We start from the raw sequence: 16,366 nt of genomic DNA, 5'->3' as shown, positions 1-16,366 counted from the left end.
TACATGCGCTCAAATATTTTTTTTCAGCCTTATTCAGCTGTGCCTACAATATAAACACTGTGTACTCAGCAGAACTTTTGAGGTCGTCCCAGAGCTGAAGAAAAAAAAAAGTGTCTGTCTCGATGGGAGTTTTGGCTGCTTTTAAAGGAACTCCCAGATTTCAACGGGCAAATTAAGATGACAATTTTTTTCTTTTAACTCCCGTTCAAAGTCTCCGTTTGTGGTCAGGGTTTCATCGAGAGGGAAGTGGTCAAGCTTGGGATTTAGCAAAACACATCATCCGTACTCTGGGCGCACACATATGGATGCTTCTTAGACTACAGTATGGGCACTTTTGGCTTTGTGGACATTTTTTGGCAAGGTTATCCGGAACTGTCACAATCCTGAAAATTTTGTCATTAAAAAATTATTTCACTTTTAAAACTATGATCATCTAAAAAGAATGATTGAAATAAACCATTTTAATATTTATTGCATGAAAATTATATAGTAGTTTTTACATGAGTGATGACAACTATTTCCATGACCAGCAATTTTGCCCCTAAAAAGGTTTTCTCATAAGTTAGCATACTTGTTTACTAAGGAGACAACAGTGTCAGAGCATTAATTAGTTGAAATATCAACTGTCAATTCCACTTCTTCTCGAATCACCGTTCATACTATGCTGGAAATCACATTTCTTCTTTATGATTCAAAGAAGCAAACCAAAAACAACAGAGTTCTCCTTGTTAAGGCTAATTTCGTAGCTAGCATTTTATATATCCTAAATACACACAAATAATATTTTCACACTTTTATAATTTGACAAAATGATAGCTTGTTTGGAAATTACTCATAAAAATACAATTGTGATATTTACTTTTTACTATTTCAACTCATTTGTGCTCTAATAAGGAAACTGTTTTGGGACAAAATTGTTGGTCATCGTGGAAATGACAGCTCAACTTTGGGACAGTCATAATTTCATTTTCACACAATAAATATTGAAATACGGAAATTTCACTTATACTTTTTTATGATTTTCATACTTTTAGATTGAAAGTCTAGGTCTGAAGCAACGGTCAATGATCAAATCTATACATAAATGGCATTTTAAACATTCCAAAAATGGCTAATGATGGCAAGATACAAATTTTCCAGGACAGTTTTGTAAGTAAGTGACCATTATATAACAAAAAAAGTTCATTAGTTTGAATAAAATCAACCTCTGGGGCATAAATATGCCCATAGTTGTGTTGGGGTTGATTTTCATCAAAACGGACAGATTTCACATTTTTTCTCTTCTTTTTATTTGAGGGTCTTATTAAAATTGATACTTATTTTTTTCAAAACCCTTTTACGAATAGATTTGATTGTTTTAGCCTTGTCCCAGATCTAGACGGTCAATATTAAACCAAGAAAATCCAAATGATTACATGTTTAAAACTATGATAATCTAAACAAAGAGTGAAATAAACAAACCGCTTCAATATTTATTTTGTGAAAATTATGTCTATACTGTGGCTCAGGTGGTAGAGCGGGTCGGCTGCCAATCGCAGGGTTGGCGGTTCGATTCCCGGCCAACACGACTCCACATGCCGAAGTGTCCTTGGGCAAGACACTGAACCTCAAGTTGCTCCCAATGGCAGGCTAGCAGCTCTGCCACCATTGGTGTATGAGTGTATGAGTGTGTGTGTGTGTGAATGGGTGATTGGGACACAGTGTAAAGCGCTTTGGTAACCTCTTAAGGTTAAAAAAAAAAGCACTATATAAGTGCAGACCATACATTTTTTCATAAATTATGCCAGTCCCATCATTTCCATCACACCAAACAATTTGCTCCAAATAATGTTTTTCAAAAGTTGAAACTTGTTAACCACGTGTCAGTGAAAAGCATGCTTGAGATAAAATGTGTGATGTATGAAGAAAGCAAAAAACATTCAGGGTAAATATCACTTGTGAGCAGACCTCACAAGACCTTATTGGGCCTCATTTCCAATCAGACTTTAATTTTTCCAAACTGTAAAAATAGTATTTAAATGTGTGTATTTACCCTACATAAAATTTTAGCTATGAATTAGCTTTACAAGCCAGTCATAAATATATATATATATATATATTTCAAAAATATTAAAAATGTAATTTCTGTCACCATCACCATGGAATAATACAGTATTAAACACAATATAGAACTCGAGGTGTAATGGAAATGACACTGTGGTTGTAAATGTCCTGTGATGCGTGCACATAAACTGTTGGACATTGTTAGTAGACAAATGTAAAAAAATATTGAGAGTGTGAAGAATGTTTTAACAAGACTTTATAGCTGCTCACAGTGCTAAAATTGCCCAAAGTTGAAGAATACAGAAGTGCCCATAGTGTACAGTATATACAGAGTTAGAAAGAGGAAGCAACGAGAAGAGAAATGGGCATGGTGGTAGAGAGAGACAGTCTGTGGTGATATTCGGGTGGGAAGTTTAATCCCTCTGTGGCTTTTTATTATTGTCTAAAAGATCTATTTTGGGCTCTGGTCGAGTTTGGCTGACCGCAGTGCCTGTCCTGTCATTATATTTGGCCCTCCTGGTACAATTTGCTTCGTATTACAGGAGCAAAACTAAATATGAGTCTTGGCAAGGACAGTGACGTCTGAAACCCTGCACAGACTTTGAAAGGTTTTTCTTGGACGCTGGTGCTTCTTCATAGGTTTGTGGGGACGGATAGACTTACAGGCATTTTTTTTCACGCTGGCTTTCATGGATATATCATCAGGCATTGGGGGCAAGCTCTCGAATGTCGAACGGCCTGTCTGGACACAGGAAGGAGGCGGCAGTCAGGCGTGGCGTACGTGTTTGCAGTGTCAGTCTTGTTTAACGTTTGCTCTGTCTTATCCTCAGGTGGCCTCATGGGTCCAGACCTCGGCAGCGGATTGGGCACCAGTGCTGGTGAGAGCGATGTATATTTACCATACGTGTATGTTTGCAGTCTCAGTATACCTACGGATCCACTTGGTTTGATTCAAAGCTTCCCTTTGCTTGGCTAGTTCCACCCCGGATATTTACCCAGCGCACCGCTGTAGGATGTTGCGGTGTAGGGTCTTAAATAGTATATGTAGAGAACTGTTTCATCAAAACATCCTATGGTGAATTCTAATATGATGAAGCCTTCAACACCTAAGCTAGGTGAGAGGAAAGATAGCACGATATATTCACAGAACGTCAAGATCTGAGGCTGGGTTGCACTACAAAATGTCTTTAAAAATGTCGAAATGATCTGCCGGTCATATTTTCAGGCCATATGAAGACAGTTCATTCATGAAAAAGATTGGAAAAGTGCCAAAGTCAAAGCATGCATGAATTATATATATATATATATATATATATATATATATATATATATATATATATATATATATATATATATATATATATATATATATTTTTTTTTTTTTTTTTTTTTTTTAAAGAAAAAAGACTATCTTTGCACATTGTGATATGGTGGGATTTAAACACATTGGCTGTCAACACCATCACTGTTTTGGTGATAAAGACTCAAACATACCATAATAATGAAAATGTTGCTGGTAGATTGATACTGTTATGTCTGTTAAACTCTGTTTTGTCTTTTGAAGTCTGAAGTTTAGTACATTTTAGAAAGGTTTTAAAAAATTATGAGCGCTGTTAAATCCACCAAGTGTCTTTTTAAACCTTCTTCAAATAAAAGTTGAAAAATGTTAATTTTTCTTTTAATTATTTTTTTTTAATTTTATTTACGTTATCTTTTTTAGAACACCATAAACATTCTTCGTACACATTTTTGAATACATTTTATAACAAATATTTCTAAAAAAAATATGGCTGCAGACATACAGGTTTAATTTTCCTCAAAGTAATCAAATTAATGTTTTATAAAATAATTCTATATTTATTTTTGAAATGTGGGATTGCACAGGCATGGTTTAAAACAAGATCATTGATCAAACTGCTTGTTTTTAAATCTTTGCTGTACGATCCTGAGTGTTATATTGACGAGTCCTCTCTCCTCTTCCATTGTCCCATAGGAAACGGGTACGGGAACCACCGCAACTCCCCTGGTCTGCTGGTCTCTCCGGGAAGCATGAGTAAGAACATGCAGGCCAAGTCTCCTCCACCCATGACCATGAACATGAGCAACCGTAAACCTGACCTCCGAGTGCTGATCCCCCCCGGCACAAAGAACACCATGCCCTCCATCGTAAGTTCACGGCTCTTATTTTACTGTCCTCTGTGAGCATATAAACATCACATAAAGTCAATAATACCCATACATCTACCGTCTGTGGTTTGGTTTAAGTGTGATGGTGAATTTCATGACGCCCTTTAAAAATGTTTCCAGCTCACATTTCACCCCAAAATCAAAAGGAAAAACTAGTGATACAAATTAGACCTATTTTTAGGACCATTAATATTTGTTTTATTATTTTTGCATTGGGATATTGCATTTATGACAATTAAGCACATTTTCCAATTCTCATTTAAACATGTCTAGATGTTTTTCTTATGAATTTGTTTGTATGTTTTTTTTAAATTCCCATTTCGGATATAGAAAAAAATTATAATATATATTGCACATTTGCTTTACATAATGCTTAGTTTTTAATTTTATTTTTATCCCCTTTTTCTTCCCAATTTGGAATGCCCAATTCCCACTACTTAGTAGGTCCTTGTGGTGGTGCGATTACTCACCTCAATCCGGGTGGCGGAGGACAAGTCTCAGTTGCCTCCGCTTCTGAAACCGTCAGAACATGTGGTTCGCTGTGCTTGACACCGCGGAGACTCCCAGCATGTGGAGCCTCATGCTACTCTCTGCGATCCATGCACAACTTACCACGAGCCCCATTGAGAGCGAGAACCACTAATCGCGACCAAGAGAAGGTTACCCCATGTGGCCCTACCCTGCCTAGCAACCGGGCCAATTTGTTTGCTTAGGAGACCTGGCTGGAGTCACTCAACACACCCTGGATTCGAATTCACGACCATACCTGCCAACATTTGGGTAACAAAATCCGTGAGACCTCTGAGCGGGGGCGTGGGGGGTTGCTGGATGGCAGAGGCAGGCTAAATACATACAAATTGTGCCGTTGTGATTTAATGAGCTGAGTAAAGTATTTTTTCCCACTGCGTTCGATATTATAATCAGTGCGACACACTTTGCAAAGGGCGTGGCCATTGTCGATATTTCTTCGAGATATGAAATTAAATTCTTCCGTCCAGCTATTTACATGTATATTTAGTTTTTTCACCGGAGTACTACCGAAGTCTTCTCCTCCCATCTACCAGCGATGCTTGACTCAACTTCCTGCGTCTACTGCCTGCGCAGATATCAACAACACAACTTGTAGTTTGCCAGGTTGAGGTCACAAATGGATTGAAATTTGTATGATGTGTCGATTGTGTGAGTAGGATGTGTTTCATACAAGATCTGGCAACTGGACAACCTTGGAATAATATATAGATGTGATTATTCATATAAGAGGTTTGGGCCATACAAATTCTGGGAGTTTCCCGGGAGAAAAACAAAACGGGGTGAGGGGAGATGGGTGTGAAATACGGAAGACTCCCGGGAAAAACGGGAGTGTTGACAGGTATTCTCACGACTCCAGGGGTGGCAGTCAGTGTCAATACTCGCTGAGCTACCCAGGCCCCATTATTCACATAATATTTTAAACATTTAAAAACATAAAAAGGTAGTAATAAAATTGTATTACAATAAGCATAAAGGTTAAAAGAGCCATGGAAAATAAATCATGACTTAAGACAGATTTTAAGAGCTTTCTTTAGTCTTAATCACACTAATTCGAATTCCGTTCTTTTTAATTGCTTGCCAGTCTGAGGATGTCGACATGCTTCTGGTAAGTGTTATCATTTCCAACTTCTGGTAAAAATGTAATGAAATACTGGAAAATATGAACAAAAACAAACAACCAAACAAAAGAAGGCAACGATAAATACAAGCATAAAATTTAAATTCATAAATATTTTGCAATACGTTTACATTTGTCTGTTGCCAAGGGGACTGCTTCAGCAGTTCCCATAGCAACAGAGAGACCTTTAGCAGAGATGGTTGGATGTTAGGTGATTGCAACCATTATTGATGTCACATCATCTATTAATATATGGAACATTTATGATACCACCCTCACATTTACTTTTCATCCAACAATATTGTTATGTTGATTTAGTTTTAAATATCTCTCTATTTTTCTTTTTTTGTCTTACAGAACCAGAGAATAAACAACTCCCAGTCAGCACAGTCCTTGAGCACCCCAGTGGTGTCTGTAGCCACGCCCACACTGCCAGGACAGGGACAGGGTATGGGCGGCTACCCATCAGCCCTCTCTACCTCATACGGTACAGGTGAGAGTAAATCATAATCAATATTTATAATATTCATTATTCTTAATCACACAACTGGCCAAACGTGTTGAAAGACAACATGAAACCAGGAACAATTATTAAGAAAGTAAATAGGCAAAAAACATTATATATATATATTCATGTTGTTTTTAATATAATCTGATGTTATTTCTCTTGATTGATAGTTTTTAATTGTAATAATTAATCTAATTATTATTATGCATATTTTAAAAATTTTAGTACAGTCCTGTTAAACATTAGCAGTTTTTAATTTTTTTATGTACAGAATTTATTCAGACTCATTAATAGTTTTGGTCAGTCCTCTGGCTTTATCTGAGCAGTTTGTAACGTTTCAATTGAACCACAAGGTGGCGCCACTGACACAGTATTTTTTTGAGCATCTCAGAAGACACAATACATCATTGAATTCATACAGTGTGTTGAATTGAGACATTTCTCTCTTGTTTTAGAATATTCTCTCAGCAGTGGAGACCTGTCCTCTTTGTCAGGTTTTAACAGCTCTGCTTCTCTTCATCTGGGTTCAATGACCGGCTGGCAACAAAACATGCAGCATTCAGGTCTTGGACATTTAGGGTGAGTAGCACCCCGACCAGTGCACCCACAACAATGTGACTATCAGCTGTAATATGTAATATATATATATATATATATATAATAAATATAAATAGTATTACATATTTATAATACATATAAATGTACGCACACAGTATATATTCTTCAACTTCAGGCACTGTTTGCATTATTTCTAGAAAGCCTCGTTAAAACATTTTTCACACTCTCAATATTTTTTTCTTGCAATATCCAACAGTGTACATTATGTACATGCATTACAAGAGATTTTTTTTCAGTGATAATATTATTAATCATCAAAATTTTAATTATTGTTAAATCATCATTTAATTGTTGATTAAAGTTAATTTTATTTATTTATTTTTTAATAAAATGGCCACACTGCTGTCTCGCTCTTATTTCTTTGCGAACATTTTATGTGTCCAAAATACACACAACTAAAAAATATTTTCAGACTTTTAGCATAATTTGACACAATTACACCCAATAAAAATCTGCTTGCAAGTGATATTTACCTTGATTTTTCTTTTTCTTTAAACGTCACTTGTCTCATCTCAAGCATGCTGTTGCGACATTGTCTCATGAGAATTCATCACAATACTACGAGGTGGTGAATGCGTACCAATTCGTATGACTTCATTCGTATGGAAACATACAATTTATATATCAACCAATCACATACTGTATGCTTTACAGACGCACGTTCAGAACCCGGAAATGTCGGTTACTTTCGTATTACACATCAGGGCTTTAACCACTAATATCGTGGTTATGTTTACGCTCTGGGTAGTGTAAGTGGTTAGGGTTAGTTAGGGTAAGGGGTTAAAGTTACGAAAACACAGTTTTGGATTAACACGGAAGAAACGCCACATAGCAAACTACAAAAACACGAGGGAAGCGTCTCTCATTGGTGGGTCAATAACTCGTATGGTTTCGACACTTTTGTTACTTGATTAACATGTATACTAACTTTTGAAAAAACTCTATTTAGGACCAAAATTGTTTGGTGGAAAAATTTATAAACCATTTACACACAATAATAATTGAAATGGTTGATGTTTATTATACTCTTTGTTCAGAGCATCAAAACATGCAATAGTTTGTATATTTATGATGAATTTTCAAAGTTTAAAATGGAAAGTCCAGGTCTGGACCAGGTTAAAACAGTCAAATCTATATACACTGCTCAATAAAATGAAGGGAACACTTAAATCACACATCGGATCTCGATGAACGAAATATATTGAAGATCAAAATCTTTACTGTACATCGTGTAATTCATTTGAGAACAACATGACATAACAAACGGTCAATGGAAACCAAAATCACCAACCGATTGAGGGCTGGATTCAAACTAACTCCGAAAATCAAAGGAAACAATTGAAATCACAGGCTGTTCCAACCTGTATGAATTTCATAATGTGTCTCAGTAGTCTGTATGTCCCCCACGTGCCTGTATGCACTCCCAACAACGTCTGGGCATGCTCCTGATGAGACAGAGGATGGTGTCCTGGGGAATCTCCTCCCAAACCTTGATCAGGGCTTCAGTGAGCTCTTGGACAGTCTGTGGAGCTACTTGGCGGTGTTGGATGCACCAATACATAACGTCCCAAAGGTTCTCAATTGGATTCAGGTCTGGGGAACGTGAGGTCCAGTTAATGGCATCAATGCCTTCGTCATACACTCTGGCCACATGAGGCCGGGCATTGTCCTGCACCAAGAGGGACCCAGGGCCCACTGCACCAGCATAAGGACTAACGATGGGTCTGAGGATTTGATCCCGGTACCTAACAGCAGTCAGGGTACCGTTGGCTAGCACGTGGAGGTCTGTGCGACCCTCCAAAGATATGCCTCCCTAGACCATCACTGACCCACCGCCAAACCGGTCATGCTGGATGATGATGCAGGCAGCATAACGTTCACCACGGCGTCTCCAGACTCTTTCACCTCTGTCACATGTGCTCAGTGTGAACCTGCTCTCATCTGTGAAGAGAACGGGGCGCCAATGGCAGGCCTGCCAATTCTGGTGTTCTCTGGCGAATGCCAATCGAGCTGTATGGTGCTGGGCTGTGAGCACAGGTCCCACTAGAGGATGTCAGGCCCTCGTGCCACCCTCATGGAGTCTGTTTCGGACAGTTTGGTCAGAAACATGCACACCAGTAGCCCGTCATTTTGTAGGGCTCTGACAGTGCTCTTCCTGTTCCTCCTCACACAAAAGAGCAGATACCTGTCCTGCTGCTGGGTTGATGCCCTTCAACGGCCACGTTCAGCTCTCCTCATGTAACGGCCCGTCTCTTGGTATCTCCTCCATGCTCTTGAGACTGTACTGGGAGACACAGCAAAACTTCTTGTGATGGCACGTATGGATGTGCCATCCTGGAAGAGCTGGATTACCTGTTCAACCTGAATGGGCTGCAGGTACTAACTCATGCTACCAGTAGTGACAAGGACACTAGCAAAACGCAACACTAGAAAAGAATCAGTCAGGAAGGATAAGGAGAGAGCAATGGTCTGTGGCCACCACTTGCAAATCCATTCCCTTTTTGGGGGAACTTTTGCCTCTCCAGTGCTCTTGTTGTCACTTTCATTTGCACCAAAACAGGTGACATTGATTCACAATGGCTTAGGTTTCCTAACTGATTGATAGATTGATTGAGAGATCAATATCATTGAAGTTTCATGGACTTGGTGTTATACTGTGATGATTACGTGTTCCCTTAATTTGAGCAGTACGTATCTCCCCTACTACGCCCCTCTCATTTGTCGTTTCTGTTTAGATGGGCCTTTGCCCTATTTTGCTCTTTGTACATTTCATTCTCATTTTGTCAGCCACTTCATTTGATTGTTTTGTGAACCTTTCTGTTTTGAAACTATAGCTACTGTCAGTGTTTGACACAGTGTTTTCCTCCCCACCCACAGGAACTGCACCAGCACACAATTGTGTCAGAACTCCACCCTTTCCCTACCATCCAATCAGAGCCTGCACATCAAATCCGAACCCGTCTCTCCTCCCCGAGACAGGGCCGGAGGCACCACGTGTGGCTACGCCCAGCCTCTGCCCCCTCAACCACAGCAGCAACATGTGTCTCAACTGGGTCAACTGCGGCAAGACGCAGGCCGCTCACCCGTCGACAGCCTGAGCAGCTGCGGCAGTTCGTACGAGGGCAGCGACCGTGAGGAGCATCGCGCCGACTTCCACTCATCCATGGGACTGCTGATACCCTCTCAGGAGGAGCGACACAGCCCGTCTGTCAAACGCATGCGCCTGTCCGAGGGCTGGGCCTCGTGATTGGCTCCGCCCACCGGCGGTACCGCCCCTCAAGGAGGGCTTTTCTATGTGGAGATTTCACTTTATAGTATTATATTTGTTTCTGCGGAGTGTGAGTGCTACAGCAATATTATATATAAGATAAACAGGGAGGGTGGGCGTGTTTGTGATTTGGGGTTGGGGGTAAGGGACATGCATCGCTTGTGCCATTTGTGGGGAAAACAGAAAAAAAAAAACATACAAGCAATTTTACATACGTGTGTATGTATGTATACAAGCATACAGGATAAAAAAAAGAGAAGTCTGGTACTCTTGTTTGGTAAAGCTACTTTTTAGTTCAGTAATATATTATGCATAATTAAATTAGTATAAAGATGCATTGATGTGTCTCAGGGCTTGTACAAGTAATATTTCCGTACAAACCGGGGCCTTTATGCTCACCGTCAATGCTCACTAACTTGCAAATGTATGTTATCACAGGCATTGTTGTGTTGCAGGTTCAACGTATTTTTGTAAATAGGGGACGATGAGGCTTTTGGGTAAATAAGCTGCCAGGATTTGCAGACTTATTTACGATTAACGTACAGAGAGAGAGAGAAAGAAATAGAAAGAGAGAGAGAGACATCACGCACCATTTTAAGAATACATATTCAAGGGCCCGGGCCCGAGGATTGTGCACAATTAAGAATACAAACGGCATCAGGAATTGTTCTAAATAAAAAGGATTCTATTGTAAATGTTAATGTTATTTAGAGCCATGTTACCAACTTATCCTATCCCCAATGGAGGCAATGTACAAAACATTTTGCTTATATTTTCATAAAAAATGCAGAGCATTTGTTGCTACCTGTTGACCACATGAGTCTAAATGTGATTTCAAGCTTTGCCGATGTTGAACAGAAAGGTAAAGCTGTGTGTGCTCCAAAAATAAAGCCATATAAACAATTTAGCATCAGTCTTTCCAGAGTTTTTTTGTTGCATTAGTTACTAATGAGCATCCTAAACATCACAACATTAAGAGGACCTTAGGTGTTTTTGGATCAGTGTTTATTTACAGGTTATTTGCTGTCACAGACATAGGTGTTTTCCCCCATTCTATTTAATGTAACATTTCACTGCAAAACACCATTAGAAGATACCCAGACATTGTTTTCAGTCAATCCACCTGAAGAAACATGTAGATTTGATTAATAACATGAGCACAGTACTTAGAGTTAGGTTTAAAACATTACGAAAGAAATGCATTTACTGATATGTTTTTGCCATATGTTTTCAAATCTACTTTATCAAACTAATTGGAAGGATTTTGCAGATGAAACATCAAACATTTTTTTACATATATGATGATATATCCTGACACAGAGTGGCATAACACTTAGCACTTTAGCAGTTTAACTCTAAAATGCTTATGAAATATTCACAGAAAATCCTTCCAGTGTAACTGGGATGATTTGGTAATCTTCAGTTCTCAATGTTTGTCTTTTATGTGTAGCCTTAGCAGAAAATTCCAAAAGTACTTTGGTAACTTTATTTACAGCAACATTTGCAGTTATATCAAATATTATATAATCATTTAAAAAGGAACGATGGTTATCCTTAAACATATTGTACTACATGGTAATTAGTTTTTGTAATTTTAACGGTAAAAGACTGTAAAAATGCTACAGTAAAAAAACGTTGATTGGTTAATGGGTAGTTATCTTAAAATATAAGGTACATTTTTAAATATATGTTTAAAGACAATACATGTGGTTTTACGGTAACATTTTGTACAATTAATTTTTTTTTATGTAAAAAATATGATTTTCTGTATAATTAACAGTAAAAATGTATATTATGTTTAACAAGAGAGTACATGTACTTTTTATGGAAAATAATTGTTAAAATTGCGGTAAAAAAATGTATCAGGCGTTCCCAGAATTCCCTGCGTGACCCAGTTGATTTCATTATATTTGATGGGAATAGTTATGTTTCTTCTTATTTTTAATATCAGTTATGTACTTTGGGGTGTTCTGTGTTATATATTATGTAGTTTAGTTCATGTTTACTGCATTATTTTAATTTAACTTGTGTTACCCTCAGTGTTGGGAAGTAACAGAATACATGTAATGGGGTTACGTATTTGAAAATACAAAATATAAGTAACTGTAACTACAGTTACAATTTAAATCATTGGTAATTAGAATTACAATTACATTAAAAAAGTATTTAGATTACTGAACAGATTACTTTGCATTTTATTGTCATTTTCATTTAATATTTAGTCCTTTCAGATGAAAAACATTTATACATATAAATGATGCGATCCAAAGTGCATTTGAACAGCGGTGAAACACTTTCTTACCCATTTTACATGCATGTTACCAGACATGATCATATATTTTTTTTTTATCATGAATATACACGTTGGATCATAATTTCTTTGTTTTTGGATCAACGTTTCTTGATAATAATTTTTGTATTGTATTCCTGTAAAATTATCGAAACATCCTTAAAACAAGATCAATCTGATTGATCTTTTTTTAGAAACAACACTGCATAAGATATTTAGGTTTTTCAGAGAATGTATTTTTTAATATGTGTATTTTGTCTTACAGAGGCAGAGTTTTAATAGTCAAAACAAGTGAAAAAATCCACCAGTGCTGAAGAAGTAATCCAAAGTATTTAGAAAACATTACTGACCTTGAGTAATCCAACGGAATACATTACAAATGACATTTTACAGCATGTATTCTGTTACCCTGGTTACATGATGGTGTTTAGTGTTTGTGTGAGTGACACTTGAGCACTGTCTCTACATGTTTATTGGTCATTACTTCAGGAAGGTCTGTATTGATGAACTTCATGTCATCATGTGCTCTTCTGTAATTACTACAGTGATTAACAATACATTATAAAGTGAACAACAGATTTTACAGTTTCAGAAGGTTAATATATCAAGTTTATCATTTAATAATATAAATGATATATTATGATAATTACCGTAATTTTTACTGTGAATATCTGGCAACCACAGATGCCAGTTTTTACCGTAATTTTAACAGGATTTTTTTTTTTACAGTGTATAGACAAGAGATAGACATGGTGAAAACATTTAAGCAAGCAATATTTCATGCACTTCCAAACATGAGGAATAAACGCTATTAACACTATAATCCAGAGCAACTTTAATAGTTTAATGTGTCGAGATAATCGGACAAAATATTACTATTTACTATTTTGGGACATGAAATAAAACCATTAGACTGCAGGTTCTTCCGAAAAATGAAATAGATCCAGCGTGATCCCTTTTCGGTTGAATAGATCGCATATTTCTCGTTGAATCCTTTCTCAAAACATAAATCATTAAGATTGTTGGCTTAGCTATACTTTTTTATTTTATTTTTTACTTTTTTATATTTGTTTAAATCAGCATAACTGATCCATTATTTTAGCTAATTATGGTCTTACAATATTGCGAAATGTAAATAAATACACGTTTTAATTTCATCTAGAAAATTCTGTCGTGTCATTAAAATAGCAATGTGACGTAATGTAGATAAAACGCATTACCTAAAATAAATAAATAAATAAATAAAGAAGAAACCCCAGTCGAATCAACAGCGCGAAATGATATTCATTTGTTGAAAATTAATCCCTTTCAGCTTTTTACCATTTCAATTTTCACCAAAAACAACAAATAAAATAACTATAATTCTTTAAATAAGCAACATTACATGCAGGCCTTTTTCGTTATTTCTGTGCATGTGCAATTTTACAAGAAATCCAACGATTAATGATTTATTCTTCTCTTTTAATTTGGGTAATGTTAACAAGCATTCATAGGTTTCATAGATCAAATTAAAGAAATAAGTGTGACCATCCTTTCAAATTTGGCTTAAAATTAAATAACTGACTGACCTATAGCATATATTTCTTCGCTTTTGTGTTTCAAATGAAACCCACATTACAGCTTATAGTTTATTTATTACTGATTATTTGAACCGTAAACGTTTTTCTGATGTTCAGCTAGTGCATAATCATCATACATTTTATTAAATAAAGTATCTGATATGTTAAACAGATCAATGGAATGAATAACTGTAAGCACCATATATTTATGCCACTGAATTATTAATGAACTAAACATATACAGCTGCTTTTTCCTTTGAAATTAAAATTAAGCCTATTGTTTGTAATGTTCAGTGTCTATGCTAAATATAACTATAAAAAATGTATCGTGCAAATCGAATACATCTTACAGATCCATCAGGTAAAACGTTTATTAATTGATGTTAAATGACGAAGCCGAGCTGTTTTACTGTCGGCCTCCGCCAGGTGTCGCTGAAGTGCAACAACAGAACAGATCCGTGTGCTGCTGCTCTCACTTACAATGTGTGTGCTGCTCTAATGGGAAATGCCGAAAAACAACGGCTCAAGCCTGAAATTATAACAAACAAACAAACAAACAAACAAATACTTAACGAGTAAATACCATTTTAAGAATATAAAAACAAATAAACAATACTAGAAAAAGTGTGACTTCTCACTGCTTAGCCTACTAGTCTCTAAAACTATTACACTATATTAAAACGGATTATCTTTAAATATTTTATGGTTTTAAAACATGGCTAAAAAAGGAACAATATTGACAATATCGTAATCAGTGATATTGTACTATAATCGCTGGTTTCAATCTCAACAAAATCGTGGAGTGTGTTGGTCTATCTGTGTGTGTGTGTGTGTGTGTGTGTGTATTTTAAAGAGTGTGTGTGGGTGGGTTGATGCACTCGGTTATTCTATTTACTTTGATTTAAAATGCACTCAGATGGACTACACAAGCGCCCATTTAAAGAAGGATCTAAACAGAAAAATAAAACTGCTTTGATGAAAACACTAATAAGCATTTTGCATAGATTTTATGGGTTTTAAAAGATAAACGAAAAAAGAAATGCTTGCGATTCTCTTTTGTCTTGTCCTTTCACTCCAAACCCACTAATGAAGAGATTTAGACATGCGTATAAGAGAACATTTATGACATTCACCATGGACTCATCATGGCATCTAATTGGAAAGCAGCTCTGGCGCTTGGAGTTGCCCTGATTCATACTAATTAGAAGCAAATTACATTTAAAATTAAATATAATAAAAAGGTAAGAATTTACATTTGTAAATGTAATATATATATATATATGTATATATATATATATATATATATATATATATATATATATATATATATATATATATATATATATATATATATATATAGTTGCAAAAGAATGCAATTGCTTTTACCTATGTCATCATATAATATGCACAAAGACATAATATCCGATTTTATAAAATTCGACTATTCTGTGATGCTTACAGTTTGATTTGCACGTGCAAAATTAGATAGGCTACATCATGACATTTCTTAAGACAGTTTAGTATTGTAATAAATAGCTCTAGATAACAAATTATATATGTCGACATCTGGTTTAAAACTGCAATTTATATTATCTTATTAACTTTCATCAAAATACTCACCTGCAGAAGTAAAAAAAAAAAAGCTTTGAGGTGCTTTAAAAAAAAATAATTAAAAAAAAATACAGAAGATATGCTGTAAAGCAAATCTACTTGCTATTCTGCCTGGTGACAAACACAAAGCCAAATCAAACAGCTCATTATAGGCGTTAATTTCTCCGCAATGATTTCTTCCTTCCTTCCTCCAACGACATTAAAATCCACAATATTTGGTTTGCTTAAGAAATAAAACTCGTAAATGAATCCCACCCCACCCACACACAGAAAAATTACCAATTTTGTTTCGTCTTTTATAGTGTAGTCATTATGGCTTGATTTGCATATTGAGCAGCACTAATTTCCTTGGTGGGTCTATATATGGCTGCACGTAACAAACAAGACTACGTCATAGAACGTGACCCCCCTCCAGCCCTCCATCAAATGAGAATGAGAATGAAAATAATAATGGAAATTAAAACTAGGCCTATTTAAAAATATATATATATAATAATATATATATATAAAACTCAAGCATGGGAAAGGTATTATTTCCTATGTCATCTTATGGAAAATAAAAGCGGGTCAAAGAGAATGCTAGTGGGTTTTGGCGTGGGGTGGTCATAAAGAAATGATGGCAAACGAACTGCAT

At 36.2% G+C, this 16,366-nt stretch overlaps 1 protein-coding gene across 2 annotated transcripts in view; it reads left to right on the top strand.

Annotated features, from left to right (window-relative positions):
- The window catches only part of mef2ca (myocyte enhancer factor 2ca), a 64,497-nt gene extending 52,600 nt beyond the window's left edge, over window positions 1-11,897 (top strand). For both annotated transcript variants that reach the window (XM_052115950.1, XM_052115951.1), the window contains 5 exons: window positions 2,874-2,921; window positions 4,037-4,209; window positions 6,236-6,371; window positions 6,842-6,965; window positions 9,882-11,897. In XM_052115950.1, the coding sequence (XP_051971910.1) occupies window positions 2,874-2,921; window positions 4,037-4,209; window positions 6,236-6,371; window positions 6,842-6,965; window positions 9,882-10,251 (851 nt within the window). In that variant the 3' untranslated portion in view covers window positions 10,252-11,897. The remainder of the gene's footprint in view (window positions 1-2,873; window positions 2,922-4,036; window positions 4,210-6,235; window positions 6,372-6,841; window positions 6,966-9,881) is intronic.
- Window positions 11,898-16,366: the final 4,469 nt, after the last annotated feature.

Source organism: Xyrauchen texanus, chromosome 43 (assembly GCF_025860055.1).
Source record: "Xyrauchen texanus isolate HMW12.3.18 chromosome 43, RBS_HiC_50CHRs, whole genome shotgun sequence".
Classification (NCBI taxonomy): domain Eukaryota; kingdom Metazoa; phylum Chordata; class Actinopteri; order Cypriniformes; family Catostomidae; genus Xyrauchen; species Xyrauchen texanus.
This window is presented reverse-complemented; position numbering and strand designations above follow the sequence as displayed.